Here is an 11,835-nt window from a genome sequence, read left to right on the forward strand (position 1 = left end):
TTTCTCTTCCAAAATCTCTCCATTAATCCCAGTCTTTAAATCTCTTATCCTCTAATTCCTCTCTCTCCTATTCATTTTCTTGTTCTGGTCACTGCACCTTGCCAAACAACCCTCCCCCTCCACAGCACACACACACACACACCCTAGCCACATTCATGCTCATTTCTCTTTTTTGTCATTCTGTTTCGATGTGAGAGAGAATCTGGGGTGTGATGTCCATCCACAACTCCTGGATTGTTACTGGCAGACAAGAATTGCGTTTGGACAATCAGCTCCAGACTCCCAGACTCTGGATGGAAGGACAGATGAACAACGTGGCATGTATGACCGAGGTCCTTTCATCCATCCACGTTCTCTGTACTATACTCTGCCACAATGTGACTCTAGGCCCCAAATACAGTATCCTGATGAAACCACAATCTGCCAAATAAAAAGTCAATATGAACTGAAAAAAAGGAAGATGCATCATATACATTAACACATTGAATGCTGTTATAATTTTTTACTTTTTTGGTTTCCTTCAAGACCATGCTAATATTTCTGGAAATAGCATTTTGAAGGAATCTTCTTGATATTTTTTGAAAATGACATTTATTAACAGAAAAGAAATCCATATTGCTAGTTGCTTACACATTAAACTAGTTTATTACATGAAAGTGCATCATTACAAGTTAACAATGGCAATAAACCTAAACTTAATTTTAATTAAAAAATTTACAAGTTGAAAATGATTGATGAAAACGAGATAGGCAGATAAAAGCTAGATTTTTTAGTTACCTTCAGATATTCTGTATTATATAGGTGTAACTGAGCTTTGCAAAAATCTAGCCCATGCCTTCACCCATTCAGGATACAATGATCTATAATAGAAATATAAGGAACCAGTTTAAAAGCAAATCTATTTGGCTTCACAGATGGCTAATCACTGCTAATTCTGGCATGCTATGGTACAACATGAGCATTCAGACCACTGTGATGTACTCTACTGGAAAGTAATCCAAAAAGAAGAAAAAAAAGGTGTACCCCGGTCCAGTCAAAGAAAATTCAACTGCAAATGACACTTTCTTGACCTCAGACTTTGTTACTGCGACTGTAACTTTTGGATAAAAGTACAGGAACTAAAGCATTTCTCAGTTTCTTGAAGCATTTGATGAAAAACTGCAAAAGTTAGCTACTTAAAAGAACAGAGCTTTTTGTAGCAACAGGCCTACACATAATTAAAACTAACAAATCTATTTGAATACATTTTTAAAAGTTTTGTTTCTAAAAGCACATCATTTAAAGATTTAAACCAAAATGTTTTTATCATGGTCCTTGATGCCTGAAACTGCCCCGAATTTGTTTTGTTTTTTACCTTTAATTTTTATCTTCTTTATAATTTCTCCCAGATTTTGTGAATCTTGCCTCTAACTCTCCTCGTCTTTCTCCATGTTCGCCACATTCTCTTCTGTCCCCGTCCTCAACCATCTCTGTCAGTTTCTCACTCTGTCTTTCAATTTCTCTCTATCCCTCTATCGCCTCATTTCATGCAGGACTGGGGTTACCTAAGAGACTGGGCTTCAATGGAGAAAATCTCTTTAGCTACAATAAACCGAGAGTAACAGAGGGGACAGAGGGAGGGAACAGAGGAGGGGTGCAGAGAGAGAGAGTGAGAGAGAGAGAAAAAGAAGGATAGCGGTACAGATGCCGGGTGGAGGGACACAATATTAGAAATTGAATAAATGGCTGTGCTTGTGTGACTTTGCATTGATGGCCAGACTGTTGTGGCGTCAGTCTGGGCACCTTGGTTAAACAGATCAGTCGAGCTTGAAACACTTCATTTGAAATCTGTGTTGGTTGTTACTTTACTGCATACTTTTACCACAAATCATGATTCTCCTCAATTTGTATAATGATAACAGAGCATAACTTTTTCAGTGAAATGTGACAAGAAAAAGTCACCTCTAGATTTTTTCAGTATGCTCCACAGAATTAAACAGGAATTTTTTTCACAGTCCTTTAACCCTTTGAATATCACAGTGACCTGATGTACCAGTAATTCTAACCTGATGTCTACTGGAGGGTCTACGAAGGCAATGGAAGTAAGTACAGACAACCACTACAAAGTTAGAAAGCTGAAACAGCAGCCAAAAGGATAGAATACATTAGTATAATTATAAAAAAAACACTTTTATATCTAATTATGATAAATACAGTCATAAGTCTTTCTTTCTTGACAATTATATTTTTATATTATATACTTCCTAAAAGGAATCAGTGCCAATGGCTTTCTTTGACAACTTGACCCAGGGCCCTACAATCCTCGATATTGTAAAAATCACATTTAATTCGTTTTTTTAAGAAATATATATTTTTTGTTTTATACTTGTAAAAAATGATCAATGCCAATGGCTTGATCAAGTTTATTATGAGACTTGCCCTAGAATGGATCATGGGAAATCCTAGCAGATTGTCCATAGTTCTCTTCAATTAAGTTATTTCAAGAGCCTTGTCCATCTGTTACCTTGGCAGCAGTGACCACTGCGTTGCCATGGCAAGGTTTACACAAAAGGGCGTGGCGTGGGAAAGAGTCCACGGGTCAGGAGTGAGGGCTATGGGGTCGAAGGTCACAGCCAGCTGGACAACAGACAAGAGAAGATGTGGGTGAGAAAAAGGGGGTGGAAGGGTAACAGAGGAGCTGACCGACCGGACACAACAGGACATTAACATTGAACTGAGAGAAGATAAATGCGGAACCCGACTGAGGCCCACTGACCACTGTTGAAGGAAACCTGCATTTCAGCGAAGGCCTACTGTTGTCTAATCATGCATGCCGTTTGACACGCAATTGACTCCTCTCAATGCCCACAGAAATCCAGCTATTGAGATCTGAGGTGGGCTATGTATCTTTTATATTCATTCAAGAGGGAAAGCATTTGTCTAGAATGTTTTATTTCAGTTGCTTTTGAGAAAATAAGTCTTCACACAAATTTTTTACACATATGGCAAACCATGTGTATCCAAGCTCACTGAGGGCACAAATAATGTTCACCATTAAATAAACTCACCAGTTATTGCAGCTTTATTTGCACTGTTACTGTAAAGAAGGCAGTATTATTGTGGTATGTCTCTAATCATGACATTCACTAACCAGTGAAAGTTTCAGACCGGTACTGTTTGCTGCCCATCCCCTTTTTTCAAGAGATCAAACACTGGAACAAAATATATCGCCCGTTATTTAATTTTTACTGAATCATCCGTGGTCCATTATTTGATGACAAAATACGATAGAAGCATTCATGCTCTACTGCAAGGAAACAAGGAAGGATCATTTCACCCTAGCCTTGGGTGACTGGTCCAGAGGCCCACAGTAATGCTACTGAACCTCAGAGGACTTCAACATGAGTACTATAGTACAAAATTAGTATTTGTACAGAATTATGCATGCACCCACAAAACATATATTCATAGGAACCATGCCAACAAGCAGTGTCAAATTTAATAAACACACAGCACAACTCAGATTATGTGATGGAGCCAAAAACAAGTCACTGTGATTTCAATAAATAATAGGATACATTTAGAACATCTTGACAGATTACACTTCAAAGGGAAATGATACAAAAATTGCTTTAAAAGATATATAATCAGCATTATATCTGCAACCATAACATAAGGTATTTGTCTTAACACACTATTTACTGTTTTAATTAATTGAATGATTCAATTCATTTTTTATTCGTACAGTCCATTTGACAAAGGCCTATGTCTCAAAGAATTTCCCAGACATTGTGTGTCTAGGCCCCTAAGAGCAGTTAAGGGCGATAGTGACACAGAATAAACTCCCTTGAGGAAATGGGAAGAAACCTTCAGTGGATCCTGACTCAGGGGGTAGCCACCCACCCCTGGGAGACACTGGGCAGAGAACATGATTTTAAAACAAGTGAGCAACTACACTATGTGTAACTGCATGCCTAATGGAAAAGACTGAACATTTGCGGGATAATATGTACAGTAACTCTTCATTGAAAGGAGGAGTTAATGAGGGAAAAGTGGATTTCAGCATAGCTGAAACAAGAAAACTTTTTAATGTCATATTGTTTCTTTTGGAGAGTGTTATATTGAACTGCATGGAAAGCCTTATTTTTATTATTTTAAACCTCCAACTGTAGTAAAAATGAAGGTAGACAAAATATAAGCAATTATATTATACTTACCCCTTTTGTAATAACACTGAAAGTGTTCTTTGGTATTGTTCAGATGTAGATAACGTTTTGAGGTCAGCAGCATCTAATGCATATCTAAACATCATGCATTTCCTGCTGTTATTATAAAAGTGACACGTGTAACATGATTACACAAACAAGACAGGGTGCAGACAGCAGACAAAGGGTAGCTTACCTTGAACTCCAGCTGGTCAGTCAGAGGGTGGGGTGATGGCAGACTATGGCAGGTCTGGCTAAAGTGAGAAGTGCCCTGGGGTCGGGGAAAGGGGGGGGTGGTGTGAAGGGATCAATCAAGGAGGCTACTTGATGACCAGATGCCCAATGTTCATATGACCAAAAAGAAATCTATAATTACATATACATTTTGATATATTTCAAATCCCACCCCTCTCCAAGACATGGAATATTATGAAAAAAGCTGTCATCAGTGCTGGCGACAGATAACTTATATTACATACTCTGATTCAGCTCACACTCACACACATATTGTACATATATGTACATACACACATGCACAAGAAAATGGACACACATGCACTCACAGACAGGCGCACAAACACATTCACACACACATATGCACATATTTATTTCAACTGGGTATGAATACTATGTTTGCATATTATTCAGCATGTTTATTTTCCATGAAAGTATTACTGAAAATAGAGATAGACAGATTATTAGATCCAGTATTTCCTAGGAAGAGTTGGTGATTTGCACCGGGATTCCGGTACATTCCTGTTCTAAGGATTGGAAATAAGGAAAAAAAGAAGCAGAATATAGCTGAATCATCCATTAGCTATATCGACTTATTACTGGTCAGTGTCACAGGAGGTCCTGGGGCCTATCCCAGCGTGCATTGGGCAAGAGGCAGGAATACACAGGACAGTTCACCAGCCCATCGCCGGGCACACACACTCATACCTAAGAGCAATTTAGCCTTTCCAATTAACCTAACCTGATGTCTTTGGACTGTTGGCGGAAAACAGAGTACCTGGAGGAAACCCACACAAGCATGGGGAGAACATGCAAACAGGATTTGAACCAAGAACCTTCTTGCTGTGAGGCAACAGTGCTACATACTGCACAACCATGCCGCCCTTTGAATGAATCAATACAATAAATATTCCACATCATGTACTCATGTGCCACTAGAATGGTAGCCAAACTATCAAATCAATGTCACAGGCAGGATCGTTGCAGCAATATTTAAATCAGAGGCCTGACAAATTTTCAATTGTTATGTCCTTTACGGAGGTGTGTTTTTTTCATTCAATGTTTTGATAATGTGTTTGAAATTAAAATGGTTTTTGTCCAAATTAAAAATCAATCAATGCTTACAATTTTTACATTCTTTGAAAAGGTAATATTTTATTATTTCATGTTTTTATCGAAGTATCAAGAAATAGTTTTTTATTCCCAAAAGAAACAGTTGTTTTCTCAAAGTATATTATCCAAGGGTCTTTTTCCGGATCCAGAAGCTCAGTTTTATAATACCAGGAGGGTGCTCCAAATTAGTGTCCCTGACCTGAAACAATGACAGGGATACAAGTCAAACACTGCCTATGTTTCTTCTTTATTTATTGTACATGGAAACAAAATTTACTCTAATTCAAAAGAGCATTGTTTTTTTTAAAAAAACTCACGATCACAGGTATAGCAGATGAAATTGAGCCTCTCTGTTTCTGGCAAGCTGACCCAATGATGCTCCCCTCCAGATTCAACAGCTCCTGCATGACCACACACTTCCATCCCAGCTGGCTCATGTCCATGAGCCCAGTTCTGGTAACAGCCAGGCTCAGATCTTACCCAGAACCAGAATTTGAAGGCACAGGTGAAGCGCAGGCCCAGCCAAACATGGGCAGTGGAAGCATTCTCAGCCTTTCTTGCCACCCAGTTCTGAGTGGCTGCAGTGGTCACAGACACCAGGTTGACATGGTGCTCTCTGCAATAGTGCAGGGCTTCACTCCAGGTCTTATTCTCCTGAAGCAGAATCAGATAATCTGCAACGGGTGAAATGATTCTCATTGAATTTAAACAATACATCTGTGTTAAGGTTAGTTGATGAGGAGCAATCTCTGTGAATTCGATGCTATACAAAATGGTTTCCAAATTAGACAAAAGCCAATATTGGACAGAAAGATTTCTAAAGTACCCAGTTGAAATATTGTTTCATATACATCCATGTGATTCATTTTCTTATTTATATTTACATCATATTAATTTCTAAATAGCATTATCATTGTTTTTAAGAAGATGAAGAAGAAATAACATAAACTAATTAGAAAAATACTCCATAATTACCTCCAGCTGAGCGTTCTATTATTGACTCTTCAGTTGTTGAACGTTCTGTATATTTGTACGTGGTGACTGACGTCTGTTTATCAATGGGGCCTGTAGTGGTGATGTATTTTTCAAATTGAGTAGTTTCACGTTCAGTGGTTCGTGGCTCAGTAGTGCTTTTCTGAGGAGTGTGTTTAGATGCTTGATTTGTAGTTTTATCGCTGTGCGTTGCACTCTCAATGGTGGGCAGAGGGGTTTTGGACTTCATTCCTGTGAATTATATAAAAAATAAATATATTACAAATCACCATATTGTTAAAACAGGGTTATGTGCTGTGTTTTCCAACAGTGGGAAAAAGAGTCTTTGGCTGTCAGTTGTTCTTAAACCAATAGGTGTCACAAAAGCAACAATCATCAATACAAGATAAAATAGAATCATAAGAATTTCATGAAAAAGTAGCCAATTAGCATGCAGTAATTACTATAATGACTTTTTGTGATCAAGTGTTTATTGTCAGAGATGATAGGATACAAAATACAAGAGACTTTAGAAAAAAAAATCCCCCACCCTCACCGCATGGCACCCATTATTTGAGATTTAAAAAGTATATATATATATATATATACTGTGAGATCCATAATGTTTGGGACAACAACATTATTTTCTTGATTTGACTCTGTACTCCACAATAGGTGTAAAAAGATGCTGTGATTTCTATATTTTGTAAATTATATATTTTGGTTTGACCATGTAGAAATCACAGCATTTTTTAGACATAGCCTCCCATTTTAGGGCACACTTTCTAAACCTGTTTAATGTGTTGCATAATTAACAGGCTGATTCAAAAGTCTGCAGCCAAAAGCAAATCCAGGTCAACTTACTGCCTTGACAGAAGAAAGGCCGACTCCTCTTGCACTGAAAGTCGTTCCATTCCCCAGAGTTGTCCAGCACAGCTGCCACACAATTCTGATTTCCTCCAAAATTGTTTGGTTGTTTTGACCTCCAAAATCGGAATGAGGAGTTACTGTGGTCAGACCACTTCCAGGGATCACTGAACAGCCCAATCCATGCACTCTCTGACTGTAACACATTCAGTATTTCCTGGTTCTCTGACTGGTTCCGCACACTGACCAGATCTTCATGATTCTGCCTACAGAAGGTCTGAGCTTCTCTCCATGTCTTTCTTTGCCGAAGCAAGATGAAGCCCTTGTTGTCATTTCTTCTTCCTGGCAATATGTAAACACTGTGAAGTCATTATTCATCTATCGAAACTGAACAGCAGGAATCACATTTCACAATTCATAGCACGATATAGCAATTAGCAGGATATTGACATTTAGACAATATTAAAATATTTCATAGTCTGTAAATCACATAGACTTTTGGTCTCTGTGACATAAATCTGTTAAAAATAAATGGCAAAATGTTATTTAAATATTCCATACCCTAGAATGCTGAAAACTACAATACTGTGTGTGAAGAAATAGAAACAAACAAAGTACTAACCTTTAATGCATATAAAGTGTTTTTTATTGTTGCAGTCATCATCAAACCATTCACCAGTGTGGTACATTGCTGCACACTCACTCTCGTTGCGATCAATATTCGGTTCTCCCTGCTTCCAGTTTCGAAAGTCAAACTCCCTGTCACTGTAAAATTCTCTGTCTGCCAAGGACCAGTGCCACTTGAACAAGTCTCCCCTTTCTAGTCCTATCCATGCCCTGCCTGTAAAACCACTGCGCACAGCCTCTGTTATGCTCCCAATGTCATCTCTGTCGTAGATTGTCGCCAGGTCTGAGTACTTTTCCCTGCAGTATTTCTGAGCTTCTGTCCAGTTCTTCTGGTCAATCACAAAGTGATACTGAGGTGAGAGCCCTGATATCAGGGAGCAAAGTCCTGTGAAATGAACAGAGAGATGACATAAACTATTTTTGATGGACAGGGTCTCCTACACACAATTCCCCTCTCTCTAGTTCAAGTTCCTTATGAGAAATAAATATAATTGATTTGTTTATTTTATTTTTTGACTCCAAAATGCCTTCGTAACCTCCAAAATAAAGGTTCATTGTATGAAATGTTCACCAATGAACTTGCAGTGCTACAATATGAGATTAGTGGAATGTCTTACTCTTTTACCTACAGCCAGTTTGAAATGGAGGTCTTTTCCATTTCGGAAAATTTGCCATAGTTCTCAAAAGATAATCAACATGAATAATTATGTTAAGTTCTCAAAAAACAGTCAATATGAAATATAATGTTAAAGGAAACTTGAAACAAGCTCTGGTTCGGCTGGTTGAATGCCCTAAACATTCTCTTTAAATTCCCTTGTTAGTTTTCAACCACATATTTCCATGCAAGAGCTCAATCACATGCACTGAAATGTTCTCTCTCTTCTTTGTCTCCTTAGAATGCTCAGACTATAGACTTTAGGCTACATTTTTTTAAAAAGAAACCGTATTAAATTTACCCTTAACTGCCTCCATGCAAGAAATATTGTTAAATGGCACTCACCTATGATAATCAGGACAGGAAACATACTGGCTGTGTTTTTCATAACTGTAGATACATAATTCCATGTAAGAGCTCAATCACATGCACTGAAATGATTCACTCTCTTCTTTGTCCCCTTTGATTTCTCAGACGATAGACTTTAACTACACGTTTTTTTTTTTTTAACTACATTAAATCTACCCATAACTGCATCCATGCAAGAAATACTGTTAAATGACACTCACCTACGATAATCAGGATAGGAAACACACTGGCTCTGTTTTTCATGGCTGTAGAAACATATTTCCTTGTAAGAGCTCAATCACATGCATTGAAATTGTTCACTCTCTTCTTTGTTTCCTTAGAATCCTCAGACGATAGAATTTTTTTTTAAACAAGCTGTTTTTTTAAACAAGCTATACTAAATTTACCTATAACTATTAGCAAAAATATTGATAAGTGACTCACCTAGAACACTCAGGTAAGGAAACACACTGGCTCTGTTTTTCATAACCGTGTATTTTCAACGGACACTCACTCTATACCGCTTTAAGCATAACACACAAAGACACACTTCATTCTGTCTTAACTGCTGTTGTCTTGAAAGTATCTCTAAAGTGCCAGCTATGCTAGCTAAAATGACACTCATGCAATGATTCACTCCCCCTCCTTACCTACCTATTGTTGTTCATCACTTTTTACTCACTGTGTGGAACTGCTTTGCCCCACATAGTTCCTCTCACATGTGTCTGTTTCACAAAAACAACAGAAATGAATATATTTTGAACAATGACTTCTTGTTTTTTGAGTAAGAATGCCACTTGGCCAGTTGTCACAAACATTTATTTTGAGGTGTCCTCAGTGCTAATTTGCACAGAAAAGAGTGGTTCTTCAGGTCGAGGCTATTATTTTAACAACCTCTGTGAGGGCATAGGAGATAGGAAGAAAGGAATGCTGTTCAGGGTCACATTTAATAGAAATGTCAGAGCATGTAGTGATCACAGAAAGTGATAGGGGTTTCATGACATGGCGTCCTTTGTAATTCCTTGACAAGTGAGACAGCCACCATTACTTCTTGTGCTTTCAGTGAGTTTCACTGTATACGCCATCCATAATTCTAGTTCCAGCTAAGGTTGTGGACAAATTCTATTATTTTTGGTCCCTTTCAACAATACCCATCATCCACAGACACAGAAAATGAAGATAAGTCAGCCTGGTCAGTCAAACGTATTTTACTCATTCACCAAAATAAGCCTACCTCGCCCTGTATTATGTGTTAAAAATGAAGTATGGATGGTTTTAAATTCTCCAGCAAAATAATTTTAAAAAGGTAGTTCTAAACCATACGTAAGTATCTTTGAACTTCCTCCATTTTTATATAGTTGTGTTTTGTGAACATGAACATTTATAGTTTTATCATTGTTCTACTTGTGGGTGTGCCAAATATAAACCTATTTTCCCTACCTTACGTAGTCCCAAGGCGAAATACAAACACAAAAATATTTAGATTTTTTTCAATGTTAAGCATCACCGAAACTAAAGTTTCTTGAATTGTTGTGACCATGAAAGTGTTTTTTATTTTGTAACATTTTTTAAATTTTTTATTAACATTTATCACTTCATATAATTATTGTGGTATATTATAAAAGTTACCAAATGCTCTCTGTCTGGTACAGATTTGGGTTGTTCAGTAATATTATTTTCTCTGTCTTGAAAATAATATTCTTGACTCAATGCAGCAAAAAGGGGGGCTCTGCGCAGCTCTCAACAATAAAAATGCCTAAAAAACACTGTCAGGTGAGATTTTGGTCAAAAATTCCCTTATGTGTCACAATGTGCAAATATGAAAATATAAAGCCTGGTCAAGTCTGGTCAGTTTTGCTGCCACTCAGCCATGTCTTTTTCATTGGTGGAAAACGCTGTAGCTTGCAAATGACATGCAGATGCATGATGATGCAAATAACATGGTCCTGATTTGAAAGACTTTTGAGATCAACTTACTTGTAAAGGATAAGACTGGTGTAATTCTAACATTTTCTTATTGTCAACATGTCATTTTAAAAGATAAAAACCTACAATACTTCTGTCCAATTCAGTACTGTCTGACTTTCTCCTATCCCACTTACAGCTTAAACAGGAAGCCATTTGTTCCAATTGTGCAAACAAATAATTAATAGCCCAGAAAGCCATATCATTTTCAGAAAACGCAACCTAATATCATGAAAAAAATGGCCAGTGTAGTTTTTATCCAATTTACTTCAAAACGGACCAAATTGTTCATTTCGATGGGGACTATTTTCAGCATGTCAGTGCCTAAATGAAACTGAGCTTTGCACATGTCGAAAAAGCAATCGTTGTTACTTCATGAAGTTGATTCAATAAAAACTGCAAAGGTCAGGTTCATTGTAAGATGAAGTATAGCAGTATAGCTCTTTGACTTGTCTTTTTGGCGGCTGTGTAGTATAATGGATAAGGAATTGGTTTTGTAACTTAAAGGTCACAAGTTTGATTCCCGGGTAGGACACCGTTGTCGTATCCTTGAGCAAGGTACTTAACCTGCATTGCTTCAGTATATATCCAGCTGTATAAATGGACGCAATGTAAATGCTGTGTAAGTCACTCTGGATAAGAGTGTCTGCTAAATGCCTGTAATGTAACATAACTTTTCAACAGTTTTTTTGGACAACAATTGAGTTCTACGACTACTGGAATATTGGCTATATCTGGGGTTGCCTATAATGAATAACACTTGCTGGTAGGATAAATTCATTGTAGGTTTCGGTCTTTTCATCTACAGTGAGCTCAATAACATTTAGGACAAAGACATTGATTTGGCTCTGCACTTCACAGTTTTCCATT

At 37.5% G+C, this 11,835-nt stretch overlaps 1 protein-coding gene across 4 annotated transcripts; it reads right to left on the reverse strand.

Annotated features, from left to right (window-relative positions):
* Positions 1-5,545: 5,545 nt before the first annotated feature.
* Positions 5,546-9,787, reverse strand: LOC135262969 (C-type mannose receptor 2-like). 4 transcript variants are annotated; one of them, XM_064350464.1, is made up of 8 exons: positions 9,655-9,787; positions 9,222-9,266; positions 8,998-9,042; positions 7,993-8,382; positions 7,368-7,712; positions 6,507-6,755; positions 5,849-6,205; positions 5,546-5,730 (listed from the first exon to the last, which is right to left on the reverse strand). In XM_064350464.1, exons 2-8 carry the CDS (start codon positions 9,262-9,264, stop codon positions 5,717-5,719), a joined length of 1,443 nt encoding a protein of 480 aa, XP_064206534.1. In that variant the 5' UTR covers positions 9,265-9,266; positions 9,655-9,787; the 3' UTR covers positions 5,546-5,716. The 4 variants fall into 4 exon arrangements, with proteins under 4 accessions (XP_064206534.1, XP_064206523.1, XP_064206550.1 ...); XM_064350453.1 differs by lacking the exon at positions 9,655-9,787 and adding an exon at positions 9,445-9,598; XM_064350480.1 differs by lacking the exon at positions 8,998-9,042.
* Positions 9,788-11,835: the final 2,048 nt, after the last annotated feature.

Source organism: Anguilla rostrata, chromosome 1 (genome assembly GCF_018555375.3).
Source record: "Anguilla rostrata isolate EN2019 chromosome 1, ASM1855537v3, whole genome shotgun sequence".
NCBI classification, from domain to species: domain Eukaryota; kingdom Metazoa; phylum Chordata; class Actinopteri; order Anguilliformes; family Anguillidae; genus Anguilla; species Anguilla rostrata.

Coding starts and splice junctions, on each gene's coding strand:
- LOC135262969 (XM_064350453.1), bottom strand. CDS start 9,487: ATGAAAAACAGAGCCAGTGTGTTTCCTTACCTGAGTGTTCTAG. Junction 6,756..7,367: donor GCCTTTCTTCTGTCAAGGCA/GTAAGTTGACCT, acceptor TATAATTCACAG/GAATGAAGTCCAAAACCCCT. Junction 6,206..6,506: donor AATAGAACGCTCAGCTGGAG/GTAATTATGGAG, acceptor CACCCGTTGCAG/ATTATCTGATTCTGCTTCAG.